The sequence below is a fragment of the Nipponia nippon genome, unplaced genomic scaffold (genome assembly GCF_047370975.1).
Source record: "Nipponia nippon isolate SJK-2023a ecotype South Korea unplaced genomic scaffold, ASM4737097v1 scaffold_11, whole genome shotgun sequence".
Classification (NCBI taxonomy): domain Eukaryota; kingdom Metazoa; phylum Chordata; class Aves; order Pelecaniformes; family Threskiornithidae; genus Nipponia; species Nipponia nippon.
Window position 1 is genome coordinate 29116586 of NW_028262302.1, and position 26049 is coordinate 29142634.

Sequence of the window (26049 nt, forward strand, 5' to 3'; positions counted from 1 at the left end):
CTCCACGGCGAGGACATGGACCTGTTGGAGCGGGTCCAGAGGAGGCCGCAGAAATGACCAGAGGGTGGAACAGCTCTGCTATGGAGAGAGGCTGAGAGAGCTGGGGTTGTTCAGCCTGGAGGAGAGAAGGCTGCGGGGAGACCTTATTGCGGCCTTTCAGCACTTAAAGGGGGCTTATGAGAAAGATGGGGACAGACTTTGTAGCAGGGCCTGTAGCAATAGGACAAGGGGGAACGGTTTTAAACTAAAAGAGGGAAGATTCAGACCAGATTTAAGGAAGAAATTGTTTACGCTGAGGGTGGTGAGGCACTGGCCCAGGTCGCCCAGAGAGGTGGGAGATGCCCCATCCCTGGAACCATTCAAGGCCAGGCTGGACGGGGCTCTGAGCAACCTGGCCTGGCTGAAGATGTCCCTGCCCATGGCAGGGGGTGGGACTGGATGGGCTTTAGAGGTCCCTTCCCACCCAAACCCTTCGGTGATTCTCTGAGCTCTGTGACATGGCAGCCCCAGGCTCACCCCTGTCAGTGGAGGGTGGCGGCGGCCACCTCCAGGGCAGGCAATGTGCCCTTCAGCCCCGCCGGGCCCACCTGCACCCCGGCTCTGCCTCTGCCGGCCACAGAGACCCCCCCGCCGACGGGCGGAGCCGCGGGACCCCCGGGGCAGCGCGGCCTTGGGGCCCGGCCTGGGCCGCCAAGGGCTGAGGGGCGGCGGGCGGCCCGCTGCCGGCAGCCATCGTGACAGAGGGTTTGCTAACGCCGAGGGGCGGCCCGGGGCGGGGGAGGAAGGCGGGCGGCCAGGAGGGAGGGAAGGAAGGGAAGGAAGGGCCGCGGCGGTGCCGTCGGCCGCGCCGTGGCGCTGCGGCGTCGCGGAGGCCCGCTGCCGTCCCGACCCGACCCGACCCGTCCCGGCTCGGCTCGGCTCGGCCGGGCGGTGCGTGCGTGGGGGCCGGGGCCGCGGCGGGCAGCGGGGCCGCGGCCGGGGAGGAGGAGGAAGAGGCGGCGGCGGCGGCGCTCCCTCTTCGGCGGGACAAAGGGCTGTGGGCGCGCAGGTAGGAGCCGGCCCGGCCTTGCTGCGGGCCTGGCTGCGGGCGGGCGGGCTGGCGGCTGCCCCGGCCGGCGGCGGGCGGGCCGCGGCGCCTCCTCAGCGCCGGCGGGACGGGACCTCCCTCCCCTCCCTCCCCACAGCGGCCGGGGCGGTTGCTGCCCGCCGGGTTCGGCGCTTCCCCGTTGCCCCGGGGAGCCCCGGCAGCCGCCGCCGGGCCGCCAAGGGCCGCGGCAACCGCCGGCTGCTCTGCCTTTGTCTCGGCAGCCGCGGCCCAGGGCCCGCCCCGGGAGCCCCCCTCAAGCGGGCGCTTTCCGCCGCGGGAGCCATGGGCCGGCTGCCGCGCTAGGAGCATCCCCGGCCGGAGGGGCGAGGAGGAACGCGGGGCTTGGAGATGGAGCCGGCGGCGCGGCCGAGCGGGGATATCCTGAGGCGGAACCCGCAGCAGGACTACGAGCTGATCCAGCGGGTGGGCAGCGGCACCTACGGCGATGTCTACAAGGTGAGCGGCGGGCAGGGCCCCGGCCCGGGCCCCGGGGCTTCTCCTCACGGCGTGGCCGGGCTCAGGGCGTCCAGGGACCGGCTGGAACAGAGCGGCTCCCGAAAGACCGGTGGGCTCGGGGCATCTCTGACAAAGCCTGAGGTTTCCTTCCCTCCCCCTCTAACACTTTTATTTAAAAGGGTTGACTTCTGCTTGCAGCGTTGGAGAGGGGTCTGTCTTACCGGTCCCCTCACTGATACCTTAGAGGTCTGAATATTGCGGGTGATACCTTCCACATTGCTGCTAAAAAAGGCAGAGGATATCTATTTGCTGTACCTGTTTCCAGAACGCAGCGGTTAAAGCACCTGATTAACAGGGTGCAAGTTTATCCCTGAGGTTAATAATAGCATGCAAAAGGCAGAAGCAGATTAAGGCTCTTCAGAAGGTGGAACGGAGTTACAGCTCTGGTAGAGGTAGCGCTGCGAATCCAGCAGATGCTCTTGAAACGCTGCGTACTGGTGCTCGCATCGCCAGAACCACGGCCGCGGGAATCAGAGGGTATAGGCAAGGCGCGTTCCTCTCGCTGTGCCTCGCTGGGAGGTACGAGCCCCTTCCCCGAACGTCAGGGACGCTCAGCAGCTCTAAGGATGGGTTGCTCATAAGGAAAGCCTTAAAGTTTTCGGCCTGTGTTTGGCAATCAGCGTTTTCAGCTGCATGGGAAGAGTGGCTGTGATGTTTTACTTTGTAATGCTGTTGAGTGCGTTTAAAATAGACCTGATGCAACCAACTGTACAAGAAAAGGTGTGTTACTCTGCCACATGAAAGGCGGTGGTAATTGCTCATGCTGGGGGAGGGCTCCTGGCTGCTGTTCAAATTGGAGTTTTATAGATGGATCTTGTTCCCACCACCCCTTTGAAATGGTTACTTATGGCCTCGGGGAGTTATTTTTAAAACTTTTCATGGTGCATATTTACCATCCTTTTTTCTTTCTCCCCGCTCCCCCCTGAGTGATGTGCACATATCAGTCAACTTCTTCAGAATGGCTTGGGTTGGAGGGGACCTTAAAGCTCATCTGGTTCCAGCCTCCATGTCCCACGGGCAGGGACACCTTCCACCAGGCCAGGCTGCCCAAAGCCCCATCCTGCCTGGCCTTGAGCGCTGCCAGGGAGGGGGCATCCACAGCTTCGCCGGGCAACCTGTGCCAGGGCCTCACCACCCTGGTGGTGAAGAATTTCTTCCTTAGATCTAATCTAAATCTCCCCTCTTTCCATTTAAAGCCGTTACCCCTTGTCCTGTCACTACGTGCCCTTGTAAAATGTCCCTCTCCTAAATCCTCCTAAAAGGACATTTCAGGTTTCATAAATCTGAAACTCAGCACACCTTGAGCTGCTTGGTTTGGGTATGCCTGCATGGTACAGAGCAGCATGACGAGAAATAACTAGTTGCGTTGCAGAGAAGTACTTTTGTGTCATCTCTTTGTGGAAAAAGAAATATTCTGCTTCTCATTATCCTGGTAATTAGTGGAGAGCTGTGCTGACATGTCATGCAGCTTCCGGTTCCGGAGCTGGTTTGAATGCATGGCTCTGCTCTGTGCCATGTAAACATATCCCCTTTAAAAAAAAAAGAACACAACCCTCCCCCCCCCCCTTCATCCTTTTGGGTTATGAAGAATGTGCCTTCTATTCCTGAAACAGTTCCAGATAGGAATAAACCCAAACCTTCTCATAGTGCAACCTGGCAAATTTCAGTCAAAGTCTTTGGCAGTCTTTTTAGACGTTGTTATGAGTCTAAAACAAGTATAAAGTTAATGAGTTTAAAGTAGTTTGAGAGCCTACGTTTGTTTCTAGGTCATTGGTTTGCTCTTTGTTTTTATAAAGCCCTGTAGCAGGGAGGAACTGTATCAAAGGAATACTGAAGCGGATGGCACTGGCTGTTATGACAAATATGCAAAGCAAACTTATTTTTTAAAGTCATTGATGTTATGTTAGCTTTAAAAGTAACTAAGGTAAACTTTTTTTCTTGAAAGGACTCTAACGTATAAACATGGTACTTTTATTTTTCTTAGTCCATGGTAAGTCTTTCCTTAGCACAGATGGCACATCTTGTGCTTGCTGAGGGCTGTCAGTAGTGTTTATAAGATGCATTTCTGAGTGAATATCCAATTGTTGTTATGTTGCAGAGCTCGGGCAAGGTTTGCTAGAGAGCGCACTTAAATTAAAATGGAATTTTCCTCTCACCTCTTCAAGTGGTTTCTCTGCTCCATCGCTACTACTGAGTCACCAGCGTCTCCAGCACAGTTGTTCTTAGGATGTCTAAATGAGACAGCCTTTCTGATTGTGGGAGATCTGCCTCTTCCTCAGATGCTTTTTGGTGGTGGTGGTTCATGCCTCAAATTCTTCTTGGGGCATTTGGTAGCTTTTAGAGTAATTATTTCTTTTTTGGATGTTGAAGGCAGAGGTTAAGCAAATATTTATCTTCACTATTAGGTTACAGAAGAATATTTAAGACCTTTTTAAAAATCGACCCACTTTGCTTTTCATTACTACTATGGAAGCTTAAAACTGAAACGTGTTTTCTTAGTGTTTGTGGTTTGTTTTTTTTTTTTCCCTCATCTGTCACATGGCACACAATGGTTGATTGTAGGGTTGCTTATAAGTACTGGATTGCTGATGTTGTTTTAATATTTTTTTTCCCCCCAAAATGCATTTCAGGGTGGGGGAGAAACCATCTGTAAATAAACTATTTTCTTATCTGTTCGCAGCATGTGTACGTAGATCCAAGTTTGAGTCTACCAGTCTTGGAAGTATGCTTTCCATTACAGTCCTAACGTGTTAGTTGTCTCATCCATGTTGGGAAAGCTTTTTTTTCTTTTTAATAGAGCATATTACTGTTAAGCAAGTTCTAATCCATTGGAATAATTTGTCTCTCAAAGCATTGTATCAAGCTATCTTAAATTGCTGACTTCTGAAAGAGGCTGTAATAACAAAGATTGGGTACTCACTGGAACTTAATAATACGCTGACAGTATTTTTTTTGTCCCCACTCTTTGTCAAATGGTTAGCATCCTCAGCATTGTATCCCTTAACACTGCAAAGGTGAGGTCTACAAGAGTGAGGTTTTAATTTGGCTTTCCTGGCAGGATTTCTGTTTTCCCTCCTTGGTCATATGCACGAAAGTCTCAAAGCAGTATTTAAAAATAATGTAAGTTTGTTCATGTATCTGCACGGTTGTGCTGCAGTAGACTTTGTGTGTGTGTGGTTAGTGCAGAAACATCCAGCTGACCAGTGTCTTAGGGCAGAAAATTTAAAAAGCCGCTAGAAACTGTAAATGGAATTTAATCTCCCGGACGAGGAAATGGTCCGTCAGATCCTATCCCAGGTAAACTCCCGTAGTGCGGTTAGATCCCAGGCCTTGATGAGATTTTATGGGTGCCAGCGTGACCTGTCAGCGAACCTGCAGCTCTTCAGTAGGGCCTTGTAGTCTAATTTGTATAAGGCCAGTTGTGATAACAAGCTCGCATCATCAGCTCTATAAGCACGTGTTTCTGCAGTCCGTGATACTTTCTGGGACTACTTGCAATAGTGTAAGACTGGCCTGTTTTGGTTAGCGTGCGGGATTTGGTTGCATCAGAACAGGCTCTAGAGCACAAGTCTTATGAGGAGCGGCTGAGGGAACTGGGGTTTAATCTGGAGAAGAGGAGGCTGAGGGGAGCCCTCATCGCTCTCTACAACTGCCTGAAAGGAGGCTGGAGCCGGGGGGGTCGGTCTCTTCTCCCCAGGAACAAGTGACAGGACGAGAGGAAACGGCCTCAAGCTGCGCCAGGGCAGGTTTAGGTTGGATATTAGGAAAAACTTCTTCACCGAAAGGGTGGTCAAGCATTGGCACAGGCTGCCCAGGGAAGTGGTTGAGTCTCCATCCCTGGAGGTATTTAAAGAACGGATAGATACGGTGCTCGAGGACATGGTTTAGTGGTGGACTTGGCAGTGCTGGGGTAACGGTTGGACTCAATGATCTTAAGGGTCTTTTCCAACCTTAACGATTCTATGATCAAGTCATTGGCTTAGATGTAGTTGTAGATGTTGGTGTCCTGAAGGGATTTAGAAAAAAAAGCACTGTATTAGGGTGATGATTTACTTTAGCTGTATCTTACTGAGATTTCCTGCACGGAGTTTTTATTTGACTATTTATTAATGACTCAGAATAGGTTTGGTGGAGAGGTTTAGGGGAAAGAATGCCCTGTGTCGTGGTGAGAGATGCGGGGTCACCACCCCTTGCACATAAAAAGGCATTTAAAGCCTTCTACATGCGTGAGTGCCTTCACCGTGACTCTGCTGGGGAACAAAAGACTTCCACTCACTACTACCTCCTCTGTCGTCTTCTCCCCCAGCCACACAGGGCTTGGCTTTTTGTGGTTTTTAATGCAAATGCCCCAAACAGAGTTTTAACGAATCTTCGATTTTGGAGAAGGGGAACAAAAGGGTGGTTTATGTGGACTGTCTTTTTGACTGCTCTTGTTTGGCAGCTGAGCTGAAAGATCACGTATTTGCTCAGCCCAGCACCCTCTGCAGGCTGCTTTTGCGGGATGAATAGCTGGATGTCTGTCCTCACTGGATGTCTGTCCTCACTGAGAGGCGATGATCAAATATGATCTTGTGCAGCAATCCCAAAGCTGTCTTGTTTTGTTTTTTCCAGGCAGGATTGTGAACAGTGCTACAGTAGCTTTCTTTAAAAGTAAGCACAGGGGGAGAGAAATGTACCAAATTAGTATCAGAAACTATCTGTAAACAAGAGATGCAATTTTATTAAATATCATGGAAATTTCATTCCTTCTTGAGTCACCTGCTCAGTCTCTCTTACTTTCTTGGTTTTGTTTTGTTTTTTTAATCTCCCGCCCCAAGTAAAGGCATTAACTTAGAAGAAACCTGTCCTGGTTTGCCACTGATCGCTGCTGCAGGAAAATAGTGAGCAATGAAGTTGGATCGCGGCAGACAGAGACTCTTTTGCTTAAATACAGTTTAAAACAAAATTTTTTTTTAAAGGTTGCCATAAAAGTGGGACTCGGTCCAGTTTGAGTCAGGTTTCAGCCCTGCTTGTGTGGTCAGTGCCGTATTCTCGGAGCTCTGGAGTATAATTCCTGGTGCAGTCAAAGGCTGCTGAGAACCTGTATTTGATGTTTTGGAAATAATTCTTAATGTCAGCCTAATTTCACAGATCACGAGAACTTACCGGTTAAAGTATTCTACTACTAAAAGTCAACAGGTTAAGAATGGGGTATTAAGGCTTTGTTTTAATACCAGAGTACAGTTACAGCTATGATAGTTTTTAATCACATACTCCCAGCTTTATAGGAATATGTTTTGGCAGCTGCAGACCAATTGGATTGGCCATCCCTGATTCAGCACTTCTGTCCCTGGTGAATATACATCGCTTACACATATAAGTTACCATAAAACATCTGCCACATCGGGGGATTCCACTCTTCCTCTCCAGATCAAAGCCTTCTGGTTAGCAGTGTTTGCTGTAGCCATGCCTGAACTCTGCGTACTCTAGTTTTTCCATACGAAGGGTGTTTAGAATGGCATCGAACCAGCGCTGTTGAGTTTCTTCTTGTTGCTGTGGAGTTTGTCTTCTGGGAAATTGCACGCTTTTCTTTTAGGATGCAGTCAGTAGGATAATATATATTGCTGAGAACTAAGATGACCAGTGGCTTATTGACACCTCTGTTAGGATAGTCAGGAGTTGAGGGGAAGCCCTTGCTTTTCCATTTGTAAGGTTTTTTTCTTATTAAGCATTTGGTCTTTGTCGTGGAATATTCAAAGCTGTTTGGCTTTAAATGCTACCTCCTGTTGCTCATGTTTTCTGTAAACGGTAGGTTATGTGGTGGGAATAGAGTGTTTCTCCCTGTGTCTATTTCTTCGTCTCTTACATTCAAAAGCAGGTAGTCTCCAAAATCTTAAAAATAAGGTCTGATTTCTTTTCCAGCTCTTTTGAAGAGAGTTGTCCTCCCAGGTTAGGTCCTCAGAGGAGCCAAAGAAAGAGTGTTAGCAACTTTTCAGTGTGCTGCCATCAGCTAGTACCAAGGCTGCACCCAACGTCTCCTAAGCCAAGGAGGAACTGTGAGTCTGTTCTGTTGAGTTTAATGTCTTGTTGGTACCAGCCTCGTCTCTGATATAGTCTTCAGTTGCAGTATTACTGTCCAGTACTCATCCTTCAGGAGACATTCCGCTGGGTAGATGATTTTGTTATTCCTCACTTATTCCTGGTACAATCAGCGAGGGAGGCTGAGGTGTCCTGCGGACTTGCCCAGGAAGAAGTTAACCAGAGCACGTTCTTTTGTTCCCTGCATGTTGCACACATTTTTGGAGACCAGTCTCAAACATGAGAGGTGCTTTATATGAGCTGTGCCTTTTCTGCCTTCCACCCCAGAGCTCCGTTTCAATGCAAAATATCCATTTGGAGGAAGTGAATAGTGCAGTTCATGCATCCCCTTTGAAACACGCACGCTACCCACCCTGCCAACAGCAGAGGAAATCTCTGAGAAGGAAGAACAGATCAAAGATCAAAACATTTGCGTACCAATATCTGCTTCATCTTTGTCTCCAGAAGATGCAGTGGTCATTTTCATTGCTAACGCATTTAGATAACTTTGAATGCGTCCCAGATTTATAGCATGAGGTGTCTGAGTGATTCCCAGTTCCATCAGCAGAGGTGCGTGGTAGAAGTACGCAGATCATCCGTGTCAGAGAAAATAGCTCTTCCTGTTAGCAAGGCCGTAACAGAGTTTGCCAGCGTATTTCGCTGACACCAGCAACTGTCCATCCGCTCTGCAGCTGGAAAAACAAATATGCTTGCTACCTTTATTCATGTTTGGCACCTGGCTTCTTGGTTATGACTGTGAATGAAGAGGCAGCGTCGACCCAAGGTGATTCCATTTGAGAACAACGCAAAATGGGTAGGTCTCCATCTTCATAGAAGTCGTTCATCAACTCAAGGCAACCTCAACGTCTTGCATTTTAGATTGCCAAGACTTTCCCACACTTTGCCATTTTGTTAGGATTTCAGATTTTTTAGTTCTTCAAGAAGTTAGAATAGTTATTTCCCAATTTCTGAAGGATTCCTAGCAATAAGAGCACTCTGCAAGGTTTGGTGGATGCAGCAGCCTTTGATTTGTGGTTTATGGCAGCTGTGGTAGTCCCGAGTGCATTCTGGGATTCCCATAAAATGTCAACGAGAAGGGCAGGGTATTTTGTTCAAGGTTTTGTATTTGTGATCTATAAAACCAGATGCTGCCTTGCTTTTAATGGGAGTAGGCAAATAGGGCAGATCTGACGCTGACAGTAGTTGAAAAATAGCAAAAGACAATTTATTCCACCAGGCCTTCCCCAAATCTCCTTGCAGAGCGTGCCTATGGAAGAGATACTGCAGAAGATCATTTATCTGAACTTCCCATTTGGCCTCACCAGGTAGAGTAAGCTTTCTGACAGGCTACTCAATCTGTCTAATTATAGTGAAGGGGGTTCTATATTATGTATCACCACATTTTTCTCCAAGCTGTGGTTTGCTAGACTTGAGAACGTGTTTACACAGGCAGCACCATATAGCATTATTTATTGTGCATCTCCCACCCCCCTTCCCTTGTCTCGTTTAGGGAATCTGTTCGAGTGGCTTATCTGAAAAACTGGAGTCCCTTCTGTTTAACAAAATAGCAGAGCAGCTCCACTGAGAGTGAAACGCCTTTTAACTCTGTTCCCAACCTAACCAGCTCTGCAAAATCAGTGTCTTCATCTGCTGGATAATTTTGAGACCCAGACCTGCCTGCTCATGTGTTCCCCCGCAGCTGGCCTGCAGGAAGCGTCCCATCACGTGAAGGTCTGAGCTGTCGGGAGCTCCTCGCGTACGGAGGCTGGATAGATTCCTAGATCGTTTGGGGGAAAATTTCACGGTTTGGTACAGAGAGATTTCCATTCTGCTCTTCAGCTTTCTAAATTCCTTCACCCAAGTGTTGGAGTAATTAATTTTATCCAGCGCGGTCCTTCTCAGCCGCTGAAAGAGCCAAAGCTTACCGTCCCCTGTGGCAGATGGACAACGCTGTGCCAAGAAGCCGCAGCTTCACTGTGTCTCTGGAGCTCTCACGCTCTCTTGGCGCAAGGAGTGCACGGGAGGGTGAGCAGAGGAATTGCTTCCCGGCTTCTCCTTCAGCCCGGACTGGAGGTCAGGGGCAAATCTGTTTTGTGGGTGCCATTTCCATCCTGCCCCATCACATCCCAAGGAAAAGGATTCAAGGAGGGACTTGCTTACATGGAAACGTTAGGAAGGTGGGGGGGTTAGGGAAAGGGCTAACATCTTATCTCTGAGTCAGTGACCACTAACAGAGCCGTCGGACACAGGACGGCGTGTTCCTCTCCACTGTGTCAAGAGGTAGTCGAATTATGGGATTAATGCGTTTAGCATGACAGATCTCGTGAAGTTGCTCCCTTTTGAGTCTGCGGGATGCTAAGATATGGTTTGAGCAGGCGCCGGTCAGTACGTCAAGAGCAGGCAGTAGAAAATCTGAAGTGTGTTGCAGCAGAGGGAGAATAAGAAGTGCCAAGGCTTTTGTTCCGAAACCTTATCCTCTTCCAGTACTTTTCCCTAGTCTGTTATCCTGTGTGTTGCTCTGTGTGTGTTTCTGCTGACTTCTCTGCTCCTGAAGACAGTAAAAAGATCATGCAAAATGCCGTCAGGGATATCCCTCAGAGCTTGGAGCTGACCCACAGTCCTGGTGGCCGGAACGGCTGCATTTACTGAACCGATCCGTCAAAACGGCATCTTTCATGCCACGTTTGCTATTTCGGCATGTTGGAATTACTCTTCTCCCAAGTCTATTTTTGTGTCTTCCGCATGAATATAGCGTATAGAAGGTTCATGTTTTCATAGAGATGAGGAAGATTTGGCTGGACGTTTCCAGAAAGCTGAAGGAAACATATTTTCAGGTTAGTGCAAACAGCTGGATTTGTAGCCTGTTGAAATGTGAATTTTGAGACATTCCAGAAAGGCAGGTGCTGTTTATCCTCAGAGAATGAAGAGGTCATTGCAGGGGGACTCTGTTGGCTCTGTAAGAAACTGTTCTTGAGCTGTCTTTGTGTAGTTCTTTACTGTGCAGCATTAAAGCATCATTTCTTCTTACATTTAATGTGATGGTCCGCCCCAAGAAGCTGTGTTCTTCTGTTCTCAGCTGTGTGTATGCGTTTGCTGGTCATTGCTATTGAAGCAGTATAGAATTGCGTTGCCTTTGCCTTAACTCGCTGTTTAATGTACAGACATGCAAGATAATAGTTGGATTATAATCATTAGACTCCCAAAGATGTTTGGGAAATTTAGTCATTAATCTTAAGGGAAGATAAGTGGTAAAGTCTCTTGCACAGGCATGGAAACGTAAACATGGGAGGCAGAAAAACTAAAGGTGCGGCCATACCATCTTTTATAGATGTACTTTGTCTTGGTAAAACTTAAAGAATTAAAATTTGACAGGAAGCAATGCCTGATGGGTGTTCATGGCTCTCCAGCGATTAACAGCTTCAGGTATTTGTGTTGTATTTACGAGGGGGCTGACAACAGCAGCAGCTGAAATTTTTTGTTTTGATGCGCTTGGCCTACGGTGGGGTGAGGGCAGAGTATTTGATGTATCACTTGCAGGTATTCACAGTTGTATCGTCTGTCAGAGGCGGGTTGTTAATTTAAGTATAATGATAGATTCTTTTAAACAGCTGAGATCCCCTTTCATTTAAAACTGTTCTTGTGAAAGAGGCGTTGCGATTTTAAACGCCCCCTGCCTTAAGAGGACGATTTCCATTGCAGGGGAGGGGATAATGATACGATACACGGAGGGAGGCGACTGAATGGGCTCGGGTCGGTGGACATCGCTTCTGTAGCGTTAGCAGCTCACGAGGGGTGGGGGTTTCTGAGGCTGGTCGGAACGTATCTGCGTAGTCAGAACACCTCCACCAGCTCTTCAGGAGGAGTCTGGATCAGTAATTGGACAGGATAAGCGGTTTCTGATAATGCTGTTTCGTTTTGGCAGGCACGTCTGCGTTTAAATTTAAAGCACTGTTTGAGTTCTAATCCTCTGCTCCTTGGTTAATTGTGAAGAGGCATGACTAATGTTGTGATTAACATAGTGCCTTTAAAACTTTGCCAAACAGTTCCTGTCTAGAGAGTCTGTTTTTTAAATTTGGCTCACAATATCAACCTGGGGACAAAGGGAGTTATAAGGATGGGTAGGGAGATCTTGAGGACGTTTTATGATCTGCCGTCGCTTCAGCAGTCACGGCTGACCGCCTGTTTAGGGTACGTGAACATAAATTTTTCCTTTTTCTCATTCTGTGGGTGTTGAGGTTTGTCTCAATCCTACGCCGGGATGTCTCAAGTGCGGACTGACTGTGCTGACTTGAGCAGCAAAGTTAGCTGCCGTAGGGGTGGAATTTGAAAGGAGGAGGAGGACAGGCAGGCACAGGGGAGCAAGGCAAGATGGAAGATGTCCTCTGGTATATTAAAATTGAAACGAAAAAAAAAAATATTTCTTTAAAATTCCAGTTAAACCATCAGGCCTAATTCACTGTAATATTATAACTTCTGTAGCATGCATATTATGCGAGCAGCATGGTTTTGGTCCACGTTTTAAGGAAAGTTGAACCAGTGAAGTTGGGAAGTCACTGGCCAAGTGCTTGAAACCAGGCTACTGAAGTGAAACTGGTGTTTGACATCTGTCGATTAACCTGTCGAAAACCTGTAGTTTCTTCTTTTCAAGTTACATCATTTAAATAAGTAGATCAGTCAAAATTGAGAAAACGATTAAAAAAAAACCCAAACAAAATAAAAAAACCTTTCTTTGCTCTTCTCCTTTCTGGCTAAAAATAAAGTGTGAGAGGATAAGATAGCTGTAAAATCGTGAAAGATATAATCTGTAATGAAATAGCAGCATATTTCCTCCCTTTACTTAATCAGCGTGAGTGCAAAACATACTTTATACTTAACCTTTCTCATGTGTCTAGCACATTTAAAAGTTCTAATTTTCCTCATTAAAACACCTACTAAAATGTAATTTCTGTTTATTTCAACAGAATTCCAGGCTGTGATTTTGAATTGCCTACTGAATTACAAATATTACTGATCACTATTTCATCACCATAAGCTATAAAATTAAGATTGTAAATAAACGTTGGGTTTCATCCTAGTAGAAACAGCTGAAGAGCGGTACCCTCCCAGTCGTCAGAAGGAAGCAGGCACTCTGGAGGATGTATACCCATGTACGCAAACGAAACCGAGGGGAAATCGTTACGTCTTACCCATCTTCCACCCCAGGAAGGGGACAATTGATACAATACAGGTGCAAACCGCAGCTCGATCTTAGGACAGAAGAATCATCTCGCTCCTCCTATTTTGAATTAATTTTCTTTTAACTTCTTTGATTTACACAGCTGCTTTTTTATTTGTTCTTTCTATTCTGGTCGCTGTTTTATTTAACAATAGCAACAACAAAGAACAAATCACCCAGACCTATTTTCTTCATGAAAACAACTTTATGGTTTGCTCCTTTTAGTTTTGTAACTCTTAGCTCATCTCTGAGGCATTGAAATTTAAGGAGGCAATTACTGAACAGCTTTGTTGGTTAGTTTTTTCTACTTAAGTCTACCTTTTTCACCTGCACCTCTCTAGATTCTCTCAAATAAATTACAGTAAGGAAAAGGCATTGATATAGGCTTGTACCCTGTGTTTGGAAGGCTTGGTGCTGCAGAAGAGCCTGTGTGTGATGTGAAAAGCTAGAGGGGTTTGTCCAAACACGCTGTGGTTAAAAATGAGCTTGCACACACCGCTCAGTTGCAGCATGAAGTACTGCAGTTCTAGGCAAAACAGCTTCAATAAAACAAACAAAAACCCCAGCAAAATGCATACATTTGAATATTTTGTTCTGACTAATCTGGAAGTATGTCCAAAAGTATTTCTGATGTTTTAGGAAGTTGCATGCAGATAGCGATGGTGTAAGAGTTGCAGTCTCTGAATTGCAGTTTATTCTCCTCTTTGGAGTGCCAACAGCGGTTCCTCAGTTCAGCCTTAGTTAGCTCACGGTTACAGAGCAAGGCAGTAAAAAATTTCTTTTTTGTTGGTGTCAAAAAAGTAAAACGATGGTCTTAAAAGTCTTTAATGCAACAAAAGTGGCTTAATTTAAAAAAAAAAAAAGGCAAGCCATTGCCTTTTCCTTCAGGAGCTTCTTTTTCCTCCCTGCCTAGAAAGCCGGATGCCTTGTTGTGATGGGAGAGCGCGGTCCTGCGCTTTGGAGCCCAGCCACGGGTTTCCTGCGTGACTATGAGATGTTGCTTAGTGGTTTTATCCTTGTTACGTACAAATAATCGTAAGTTCTTCGTAGCTTCCCTGAAATGAAAAACGTTGGTGTCTGCCACGCGAGTTCCTTATGCATGAAGCGGGGTTAATAGTGCTGTCTTGGCTTGGTGGGGATGTTAGGAGGCCGAGTGCTGTGTCTGATCAACTCACTGATTTTTCTTTTCAGCGGAAAGAAGAGACGTAGATGCTTTGCTTCAAATATTTCGGTTGACACATCTCTTAGTTCTTTCATCTCTAAGGCATAAATAAATTCCCCTGCAGCTGATAAAATGTGTAATCTTTTGATGTTACTTTAATTTGTACTCCATAATACTGTGAGTTTTTTCCTGTGTTGTGGTCCATGCATTCAATGTAGGAATAAAATTGTCTCACATTTATTCTTCCTATCTTCTGGTGAATAAACCCCTTTAAAATCCATCTCATTTGTAGTTTAATAATATGTTTGAAGATTTCTGCCTTTCTTTCTTTCTTTCTTTCTGCCTTTCTTTCTTTCTTTCTTTCTGCCTTTCTTTCTTTCTTTCTGCCTTTCTTTCTTTCTTTCTGCCTTTCTTTCTTTCCCCAGTTTTATACCCTGGCCAGTAAAGCTGTTAGACATCTGCTCAATTTCAAGTATACTAGCAGCTTCATGGGCATTCTTTGATTTGTGTGATCTTGCATTAAAAAAATCTATATTATTCCTCAGGAAAGTAAGCTATTTCTAGTAGCCTTTCAAAACAATCTAATGCACATAGCTGTAACTTGAAAAGGTACTTTTTTGTTGTGGTTCTTGCCAGCAGTCTGCTCCAACTGAGTCAAAATTGGGCTCTTTTTTTTTTCCTCATGTGGTCTTTGTTTGTATCTTTTGTGCTGTGTTAGTTGCTAAATAGTACTTTTGTGGTCAGGGTCTGTTTCTAGCTTTAACTTTTCAATTTCGGAAGGATCATGCCAAGTATTTTGCAAATGATGACCCGCCAAGAAAATTTCATAGAAGAATAACCAGCCTCTACTTGGAAGGATATCGCTGACTTCTTTTGTTACTGTTTTTTCCTAAGTAAATGTTGTGAGGATGTGCATTGATCTTCGCTTTATTATTGTTTTCCTTATTGCTATAGGTCTTTGTCCTTCAGTAGTTATTGCTAGGAATGAGAATTAAATGTTTTAGTGGCTGCTGAGATCTGTAGCAGAACTGTAAAGCCAGTTTGCTTATACAAATCCTTAGTCTCGTTTCCTGTGCTGGAATAAAAGGAGTTGGGCTAACATCATTAATGAGCTTTTAATCCCTTATTGCTTGAGCTAGTTGACCTTGAGTAAGAAAGTGTCTGAAGTCTGTGAGTGAAAGGTAGGTTTCCCTCCTCCTACTTTTCCCTGCAAGAGATAACACTATCTAAATTTCACTATCTGCCAGTAGAAGTAAATACATTCAAGCCTTATTTGCATTATAGCTGTGCTTAGGAGTGCCAGTCGCAGATCTTACTGCGCTGGGTTTCAGGTTTTCACGTGGAATTTATTTAAACCCTGGTACTTTTGGGTATTCTGGGTTCTGCTCCGTCAGTAAGGGAAACTGCAAGTTCTGTACATGTGGCAATAGGGAGCGACAGCTGTGAAGTTTGCCTCCCGCTTTGTACTGATGCGTGTTCCTCGTCTGAAGGACGAGGAGTGGCAGTATCCATCTGGAGAGCACCCACAAAATCAATATTTGCCTTTGGATATCAGAGCTGAATATTGTACAGAGCGATGGCTCTCTTAGTAGCGCCTGCCGCTGCGGTATAAACTAGCTGGCACAAGAAATTCAGAAATACATATAAAAAGTAAAATTAGCATGTGAATCTTTACTTTTGGTTTATCCCCAAAAATAGTAACAGTGATGGTTGTAAGAGACGGTTCTTTTTTAGTGTATTGAATCTATAAAGTCTCTGTTAGGGAAATGGTTTCTGAAAGCCTCTGTGCCCTTCGCTATAAAGGAGCCTGGTACTGCTCTCCATCTCTGAAATCCAGCTGGAAGGTTGCGGAGTGAACAATTGCCTCCGGGTGTTTCTGCCTCCTAAAAGAACAAGAGCCCTGAAAATTAGAAATTGCTGTTAGGTCTCCTTTTCCAGCAGCAAAGAGTAGCTGGACACGTGCTCCACATGTGGGCTGCCCTGGCACACCTTGGGTGATGAGCGGAGCGTTGTGAGGACTCGAGGTGGGAGAGGCACTTGTTTCTGTCTGGCACAAATCTCAGGAAGATTTCCACTAATATTTGACAAGAGTTGTCCTACTATTTTTTTTTTTTTTAAGCTATCCTGTTTTGTTCCTTCTCCTTCATTTTTAATCCATCCATAGGCCTTCCCGCATGAAGGAGAAAAACGTGTCCAGCATCTGTTACGGAGATGCTCTCAGCACTGAGCAGGGGGACCTTTATTCAGTCCAGTACTCTGTTTAGGTTTTCTCAGGATGGGGCTGTGGGGAATTTTGGGGACGTTTTGCTTATTTTGTTTTATAGAAAAGAAAAAAAACCCACAAAACTCTGCAGTAATCGCACCTGTGTGGGTTTGGTACGTGCATCCATCAGAAGGTAAGATAGAGGGGAATGCAGGAAAAAAATACACGGGCCGTACGTCATTTCTGCGAGTCTTCTGCGGCCGCTTGTGGGGTGTGCTGCCTGGTGCGGGGACAGGAACCAGCATGCTCTCTGCTCAAGTCTCAAACTGGAAAGCAACAGCGGGAGCTGCTGGTTTTGGCTGGAGCCCAGGCGGAGGAGCTCTGCAGCTGCTCTGTGGCCTGTACGGGCGATTCTCCCACTTGGGCACCGTCCTGGCGCCAGGTCTGCGTCTGCTCTCAGCAAACGGCAGCCTTTTCCCTTCTTTGCAGGGTGCTGCTCAGGTGAGCGTTTCAGGAGATCGCGTTCAGAAGTGGCCTCTCTGCTTGGATTAACCTTTACGTCGTCCAAATTTCCAAGGATTTTTCTTCTCGGAGCTTTCAGAGAGTTTGATTTCTTTTACAAAAGTGCTTTCCCAGTGTTGTACAGGTCTGCAAAAGGTTGCCGTATCCTTGTGAAGGATAGCAATTCTAGGCTCACACACTGGGGATTAACTCTTGTTGCTTTTAAGCTGGGTTTTCTGAGAAGCCTCCCAGTTATGTATTGACTTTTAATGAATACCCAGCTCTACAGTCTGGGCGTTAAGCTCAGCTGGTGGAGATGGTGTTTCTGAAGTACAAGCCTCTCTTTGCCATTCATTAAGACTATGTCCAGCGTTGCTGTTCTTTGCTTTAGCTGCCTGATAGTCTTCCAGCTCTGTTTGCAGAGCATTTTTTAAAACTGACAGACTGATTTATGTAAATCGTAAGAGTAAGCAAAACTGTATAGTAAATGGTGATAAACACTAGGAACGCTTATTTGAACTTCTGCATTAGGATGTAATTCAAATTCTGTTACAGACCAGCAGGTTGCCATCCACCAAGATCAAATTCTTCTCTAACACATCAGTTGCTGCTTATTTGAGGGATAAAGGGTAAACCAGCAGATCAGAAACCTAATCCAGTCTGGCAGTTCCTGTCAGATTTCTTAATATTGCATCTTGGGTACCGATTTTTATGGATGTTTGTTTGTGTGTTCATAAAAAACCCCAAGTAAATGGTGAAACCCCCCAAAGTTGTTGTTGTGTTAGAGTTACCGAGGGCCCCTGAGGACTTGCTGTCCTTCATGGCGGGTCTCTCTGAGGCTGCAGCATAGCGCAAGGCCTCAGGATCCTGGAGTTGCTCTTGAGGGCTTCTCCCTGCGTGCCGGGAACAGCAGTGAGGAATTACGGGTCTCGTCCTGAGAAATAAGTCCTTCCTTTGCAGAAATGTCTCATCTCTCTGTGTGACCAGTTTGAGCGTAAGATAAAAAAGCTGGAATGGGGTTACATACATGAATGTGGCACGTTCATGGGAGCGTTTGGATCGTATGGGAGAGGGATACCACACCGAGTAGTGAAACCCGAATCGTCATGTCGAAAAGCTCACGGCTGAAGTGCCGCTGAAAGGTGCGGTGGCTGTGCCAAGCTGTGGCAGCTGCTCGCTGAAGTTTTACTCCGCAGATGGGCTGGTTGTGGTGGCATCTTCAAGATCCCGTCTTCTGTTCCAAGGTCTCTGTGCTCCTGCCTTCTGGTGCGTATATCTGCAGTAGTCTTGGTTTGTTCGGGTATCGTCTTCTTTTTTATTCCCCTGATGCCCATAATGGTTTGGATTCTCTTTTTTAATCGCAAATAAAATCCTTACTGTACTTCCTGCGCGTAAGGAAGGAATCTGTTTTCATGGATTTAGAGCAGCCCAGGTGAGAGACACTTTTTTGGCTCATCTGAGTTGACTGAGAGCTCTAGGTAGTGGTAGATGTGAATTCAGAGATGTACACAGGTGAATTCAAGGGTCTGATGATACCATGAGATACGGAAAGAACGATGCAGCACAATGGGAATTTCAAAACCGCATGGAGCAGGTTAAGAGTTATGAAGTGTGAGAGGTCAGAAACTAGAAAGCAGATGAGAAACTAATATTTCAGTCGCTGGGCAGGAGGTCAGGGTACCTTTTCAAGTTATATACAGTAACTGAGGAGAAGCAGGCAGCACTTGAGACAGCGAAACATCATGGTCACTGATGAGTGAAGCTTGGCAAGGAATGAATAAGATGGGGATGCATGGGAGGGTTGCCACAGGAGCTGCAATTATAATTAGATTAAATGAAGACATAGTCGAACAAATGGCTCTTCTGGTGAATTGGGCTGTTGATCCAAGGCTGGAGATCAGACGACTACCTCAGGGCGAGGAGGGGATTTCACCACGGAAATTGAAAATACTAATTTGGAGGCTGTGAGAGCGATATTGCTGTCTGAATCTTCCCCTTCTCTTCCTCACTGTTGAAGGAGAAAGTGGCTGGACAAGGAGGGTTAGCACATAAACTTGCATTCAGATGTCCAAGTGAAATGATCCTCCAATTTTTGTCCATCTCACACAGCTTAGTACTGTGGTCCCCCTGGGGTGGAATTGTCTGGCTTGCACTCTTAAAAATAAATAAAAAAACCCTGCAGGGTGCGTAACTGGTTCTGAAACCAGTTTTCTGTGCTATTTCTGGTCATTAGCTACAGAAAGCGTCCTACCCAAAACGTGGTTTCTCGTGCGTGTTGTTTGGGTGTGTGGTGGGTACACAGGGATTGCCACGGGTGTCAGGCTGGGTTCTGCCGCCCCACGACAGCTTTTTGATGCAGTTCTGAGGAGAAAGTTAGGTCTCGGTGGGAAAACCCAGTGATTTTTTGCGTGTAATATCGTAAAACTCTTCCCAACTCCCCAAACCCCCAGTCCTACTGATAGCGCACCTCTCATTTTTGAGCGTGGCGTTGGGACACGCCACTGACGTTGCGCCTAGGTTGGAAGAACGTGTGTTGCTCCTGGGCTGACAGCCTAACGCGGGCTCTGTCTGCAGCTAGTCCTTGTTGCAGAAGGCACCGTGCAGATCCCGGTTCAGTTGCTGGGAGGGTGCATCAGGAAAGTGTCACCATTTGCTTGCTCAGCTCTTAGCCACTTTCTGAAGCATCTGCTGTTTGAGACAGGACCATGGGTTTAAAGGAACTTTTAATCTGCTCTGGTACAGCTTGTGTGTATGCTTGAGGGAGTCTGGGTTGCGTTGGCGGGTGCTGACATGCTGGGGAAAAAAGTGTAATGATTATTGTGCTGTCACGTTAAATTAGTGACATGTAATTTCCTAGGTCGCTACAACTCTGCAATGGGATATTCAAAAAAAGAGGAGTAATTGTGTTTTGTTTTATTTTGAACGCAGACCCCGTGTGATGTTCTGTAGTATTAGTATTTAGCTGCTAAAATATTCTGGAAGAGCTGTGCTCGGTGGGATGCCGTCACTCCTCCTATAGCAGGCTGTAGGACAGCTGAAGAAGAGGTGACCAAAAGGCTATTACTTAAACTCTTCTTTCTCAGTAAATACAATCTGTATATGACATTGAGCAAAATAAATTTGACTGCGTGGCTCACCTCGTTCAAATATACCCTTGTTCTGGTCCCATTCTTGTGTGGGTCAAGTTTTCCGTTGGAGCTTTGCAATCCTTCTGCCAAAATCCTATAGTTTTAATCTTCATTCTGAGTAATGCGGAACATGATTTTCAGTTTTGAGTCTCATTAAATAAAATTAAGATCAATACTAAGAGATAGCAAAAGCTCTGTCTTCCTCTCAGGGAAAGTCTTGCAGCAAGTCCCCTGATCTGTCGGGGAAGCGGGGCTCCGCTTCTGCCGCATGGAAACTGGGCTACGTTGCTGATGGGGACGTGGGCTCCAGCGCAGGAGGGAGCTGTGCCAACGCTGAGCTTTGTCTTTTAGCCTTTAGCGTCGAGGTGAGTTCTTAGCAGACTTCCTTACATATTGAAGAAATCAAGGCCAGCAGAATTAAAGACAATAAGAAATTGAACAGGTTTTATCTTTCATTAGACTTGAAATATTAGAATTCCGAAGAGATCATCAAAGTTCATGATACGTATGTCATCGTTACGTGATAAAGGCATATAAATGGTAACCTGCTCTGTCATTAATAGCTCAGGAGATGCTGAACAGCAGCTATACTTGTTAATCGGCAGCTCTGGGTTACCTGGTGTGCGGGGGAAAACAGCTCCCCTGGCCTCTGCTTGGTTTCAGCTGGTTTTGAATTAACACTTGAAATAATGAGGAAGTTTCAGGGGCCAGGAAGGAGGCAGATATTTTGCTGTTGGGCTTTAAAATGTAAATAAGATGACTAGGAGAACTATAATTTCTTAGCTTTACTTCGGTGTGTGTCCCCCCCCCCCGCCCTAGTGAAGAAGTGTATCAATAAGACAGATTGATAGATCATTAACTAATTCTTCACATCAGGGAAATTACAGAGAAGTTGTATTTTTGTCAAATATCATTTGTAGTAAAATTTCAGGTTTGATTCCCAAAGCCAGCAATGTTGATGCAGCGCATTCCTGTCTGCGACTTCCTCGATGTTACACAATCCTTTTTTAAAAAGTAGAACAAGGCAAACTGTAGTCACCCATAGCAAATGAGTTGAGAATTTCTTTAACTAACATGCCTCGAAATTATTTGAGGAATCCTTATTTGACAGTTTTCATAGCTAGATGTGTACCATGGAGAACCAGTTTTCAGCCCTCGCCTTCTTACATTTTTAATTATGTGAAAGATAGCAGTAATTCATTATTGATCAAATTTTCAGCTGACAGAAGGGTATGGATCAGGAAAGTTTTAAAACCAGGAGTGACAGCAGAGGGAGATGTGTGTACCCGTGTAAAGCTGGTGCAATCCAAGATGAAGGAACAAAAGCCATCAGTCGCGTTTGCGGGCGGGTGACGTCTCTTGGGAAGCAGTTTGGGTCATTTGCTGCATGCTTGCAGTACGACTGTCTAGACTGAAGATCTAATATGGTTCCTGTATCTGTGAGTATCCAAACAAGGATACTGACGATCAGGGAATACTCAGCATTTTTGCCTTTGGTGCAGGCACGATAGGGGTTAAGTAGCGTGTGTGGTCCTGGTGTCATCAACTCAAGAATGTGTTCGGTTGGAAGATTAAACTGTAGGACCAGAAAACCGGTCTTAGGGCGAGTGGCTCAGATAACTTGATGTGTTTAGTTCATAAATACCAACCTGGTGGAGAGCCTTCTGTTCCAGCAGACAAAGTTGGATGGTTGAAACCCGAAATGGTCCACGTGCAGGCTATAGATTATATGCAAAAACTTAATGGTAATATTGGATAGCAGCAGGACACAATTTGGTGAAGCTCTGTGGCCTATCGTGTGTGAGAGCTGGAAGCCAGTAATTGCAGTGATCTCCTCGGCCTGAACCTTCGAGTCCCTGCCAAAGTCTGCATACCAAAGACCTTTTGCAGACTGCATCTATTCCTTCAGGCTTCAGCATAACAGTAGCAGTGGCGGTTATTGCTTATATGGAAAAGGAGTTTCTGTAAGGAATACGATCTTTTTTGTGCTTCGGAAATGAAGCTGATCTTCTGGATACCGTGCAATCTCCTTTCTCTGAACAGCTTAGCTGCTTGTGGATAGAAGCGTGGATAGCGGAGGTTCCCTGGCTTCACCAAGATGGTGTGCTTGGTCTCTTATGGGAACACCTGTGTCTCATAGTGGTATTGGTAGGTGTAACAGTACCAGAGAGGTCCTAATCCTTTGTCCGTGCTTGGATGCGTGCTTCTTCTGGATGTTGAAGGATACCAGTGATTTTACTGTGGTCTAAAAACACCTTAGGTAAAAAGGTACTTTAAGTGGTAAAGGTTTCCTTTGTGGTTAGCAGATAACTGTTTGTGTTCAGTGATTTGGTCTGTCGGCTTCTGATGTTTGGTTCTGTTGTACAGTTGTTTGGATTCTCTTTGACTTGAGTCATATTCGTATCCTTGGCGTGCGTTTTGACACCCATCTCTTGGCTGAGCACTATAGGACTTTGAACGGCCAATTATTGTTGGTTGTGGGTTTTTTTCCCCCCTGGCTGGAAAGCCTTTCCCAGTTTGGAAGCTTGACTAAGTGTTGACAAAACTGAGGGGTTCACCTTTCAAGTTCTTGCTTTACCTGTTGTTAAATTAAGACTACTTCTTGTCCGTACACAAGAGGAGTGTTTTGTTCTGTAGTGGCTTCCTTCAGTTCAGTCCAGAGGGGCAAATTTATTTTGCATCCTCATCTTAAGTAACTGCCCAAATCGATTTCACCTAACCCAGTTTTCTCTCCATTTTCTATGATCTACCTCTTAAGCAGATGTCATATGTTCAGGAGACTCTGCACGTGTGTTAGGGTAAGACTGAAACAGTCGGGTTTAGATTCCTGTAACGTTTGGATGATCAGCAAAAGGGGAATGCCGCAGTGCCTAATTGGATCAAGTTGTCTGTCAAAAATAATATAGCTTAGCTCTGGTGATGGTGCCCGAGTCATTTAGAGCTCATTTTACTGGAGTTAACAGTGTTAATGAAATCTCCTCTTAAAACTTTCTATATCTGATGTTCCTGTAACGTTTTCCTCCAGCACCGAATTCTTGGTGTGAAGTTTAATGACCTGGAGAGGGCAGTTCTGTAAAGGCTTAATTGGAGCTCCCCACCCCGTTGTCTTCTCGAGGGTGGTGGGGACCGCTCGCCTCTGCCAGGATCTGCTGGAAGGAGTTTGTTTTCAGAGTTAGGTTGTTCGCAGGGAGCTGCCACTCATCCGTGCAGTATCCGCCCCTCCACCTCTCCGTTCCACCGCCGGAGCACACGGAGGTTAGCACCCGGAGACGGGTGCTTGAGCACTGCACGCTCCCACAGCTTGTGTTGCAGCGGAGCACTTTTGTACCACCCCAGCGAGCACGGATGGTGTAAACTTCTCCCTTTCAACAACCCTTAAAAAGGGTGTTTGAGAGGCACGAATGCTCATTTGCCAGCAGATAGCTGGGGGTTTTTAAAGTCTCGAAAGGAACTGCCAGTAGCGCTTCACAACTCCGACTAGGTTGATGCTGTGCTAATACCAAAACCAGATAATCCTCACCCAGGTTGGTCTCAGCTAATTGCGCTGTGCCATATTGGTAACACATGACGTCGTAGCGTATCTTTTCAGTTTGTAAGACTGTGTGAGATGCCGTTGCAGTATAATTAAATACGTCTTAACTCTCTTATTTCAGGCTAGAAATCTTCATACGGGAGAACTGGCTGCTGTAAAAATAATCAAGTTAGAGCCTGGTAAGTTTTACATTCTTTTCTGTATTTTTGGATTGCATTTTCATTTCTTCCATATGTTTGTTTTCACACGGCTGTGAAGCTCCAGACAAAAGAAGTGTTTGGTTTTTTTGTAGTTTCAGCAGTTAGATGACAGGAAGCACTACAGGATGTACCATTACTTTTGGCTATGGCCTGCTCACTATTTCCGTGTTTGTTCTTATCTGCCTTATCGATTGTGGCATAAAAAGATGTTGCGGTTACAGCGCGTTGTTAGTACAAAGAGAAGATTAAGGACAGATGGTAAATTGTGAGCTCTGGTAGGCTGTGTGAGTTGACAGGGGGAAGGGACCAGGCAGCGATGCTGATTCCCACCAAAGATGCGCTGGGAAAAACAGAGCCCTGTGCTTTTTAATATGTCGTCTTTTTTCTAACCCGTGCTGAGGGAGGAGGATGGCTCCTACCATCGTTTCCCCATGCCTTTTCTGCCACTCCTCCTAACAGCAGGAGATGCAGGAGAAGCTCCCTTGCTGCCCAGGAGATTTGCTGACCTGAAGCCTGATCAGAGTCCTGCATAGAGAGCCGAAATCAGAAATTGTGTCCTGAGTGGAAATGAGGAGAGGAGTTTTTTATCTTCTCAGTCATAACTCAGTCCCACCTAAGGATCTTGTATTTGTTTGAAGGAGTAACCTCTCATCATTTGGTCACTGGCACACATTTCAATCCCTCTTTAGCGTTGTCCTCTTCTGTATCTCTTTGCCACATTAGCCTCCATGGCTGGGGTTTGCCTGAACTCCTGTGCTGTGCAGGTTCAGGGTCCTGGCTCTCTGGGACAGGGGACGAGGGAGGCTCCTCCTGTGAATGTGTGCTCATCCAGTGCTCGTGGAGTAATGCATGCAGCATATGAAGCAATTAAGGGATACTGTCCATTAGTGTACAGTCACAGAGCTAGGAAGTAGTAGGATTTATGGAGACACGATGAGAGAGCTTCCATGGAGTGCTGCAGGGAATGACATAGGGAGTCTTTAAGGCAGGAAAAATGGAGGAAAATCTGGAAGCACACATAACATAGGAGAGGCTGACAGAACCAAGTGTTTTTTAGTCTGGAGGTCAGAAGGCTGAAGAGGGATCATCTAGCTACCATCCTGCACGATGGACTGGCAGAGGAGCTGGAGCCAGACTCTCATTAAGAGTGCCCAGCGAAGGGGTGAGAGCCAGCCGGCACAGGCTGCACCAAGGGAGAGTCCAGCTGGACGTGGGGAAAATTCTTCGCTAGGAGAGTTTGTGCTCTGGGGCAGGGCCCAGGGAGGTGGTGGGATCTCTGTCCTTGAAGATTTTCTGAAGTTGACTGGGCAAGGCCCTGAGCAGCACGACCCAACTCTGCAGTTAGCCCTGCTTGGAGCAGAAGGCTGGAGCAGAGACCTCTGGAGGTCCCTGCCAACCTGTCCCCTGTGATGAGAGGTTTTGATGACCGGCACTGAAATGTCCTTGGTCCCTGAACACCAGCATCTGTTCGTGACTGGATGGGTTAAGAGACTGTCATTCTGATGAGGAGCTCACAGTGTCAGCGTATGCTAGCAAGTGAGGTGGATGTGCTATCTTCCTCTTTCGGGCTTAAGAAAGTTTGCTTGTCATTGCTTGGTTCTGTTCAGTCACTTGGGTCAAGAGGCATCATGGGTTCTTAAACACGAAGGGTTTGCTAATGTCTGTAGGCCCTTGACAAGTGGAAAGGCTGCCCTCTCTTCTCCCGGCCTCTCCAAATGTGCATCCCTCAGGAACTGAGCCCTGAGAGATGGCTCAGCCCATCCTGCTGCTGTATTTTGTAGTTCCTCCAGCTTTATATTAAATCTGGGCTAGCAGTACTTTTTCAAATCTACGGTGCTTACCCAAGACACCTGACCAGCTTGAGCACCTGTACCTCTCCCGTTGAGGACTCTGACCAGTGGTATATATAATAATCGGAGAGTCAGTCTTAGAAACAAAATGTTTTAAAATTTTTCTTTTAGCCATATGAATAAAGTTTCAGAGAAGACTGTTTTTAAATAGCAGTATGTTCATTTTTCGTAAAAGTTTATTGTCCAGCTGACTTCTAGACTAGCTAAATTTTTCCGACATGTCTGTAACCCTTGAATAATAATTTTCAAACCTTTGACAGGAGGATCAGTGCTTAATGCCTGTGCCTCACCCCATATTTCTTGGTTGTGAAGTCCCAGATCAAAACTTTGAGGGAGGAGTGATAGTGTCTTTACAGTTGGGTTTTTTTGTCTTCCAAAAATTCCTTAATGTTTGTTAAAAGATAACAATCTCGCATGGAATCTCTCAAATATATTTTTTTTTTTTGCTATTTCAGCCATTTTGAAATGGTCAAGCAACTATGCATGAATTTGGGTTAACTCACCAAAGTCGTTTTTACCGAAATAAAATTGGGGTGCGGGAGAAAAGGGCTGGGGACATTTCTAAAATGGAGTGCTTTGGTGGCTTCACCCCGTGCCT

At 46.0% G+C, this 26049-nt stretch overlaps 1 protein-coding gene across 5 annotated transcripts in view; it reads left to right on the plus strand.

The window, feature by feature from the left end:
- Positions 1-868: 868 nt before the first annotated feature.
- MAP4K5 (mitogen-activated protein kinase kinase kinase kinase 5) overlaps positions 869-26049 on the plus strand; it is a 72547-nt gene continuing 47366 nt past the window's right edge. For 2 of the 5 annotated variants that reach the window (XM_087746891.1, XM_087746893.1), the window contains exons 1-2: positions 1291-1543; positions 23523-23580. In XM_087746891.1, the coding sequence (XP_087603017.1) occupies positions 1436-1543; positions 23523-23580 (166 nt within the window). In that variant the 5' untranslated portion in view covers positions 1291-1435. Of the gene's footprint in view, positions 1049-1290; positions 1544-23522; positions 23581-26049 lie in introns of those variants that run through there. The other 3 variants (XM_087746892.1, XM_087746895.1, XM_087746896.1) reach the window with 3 other exon arrangements.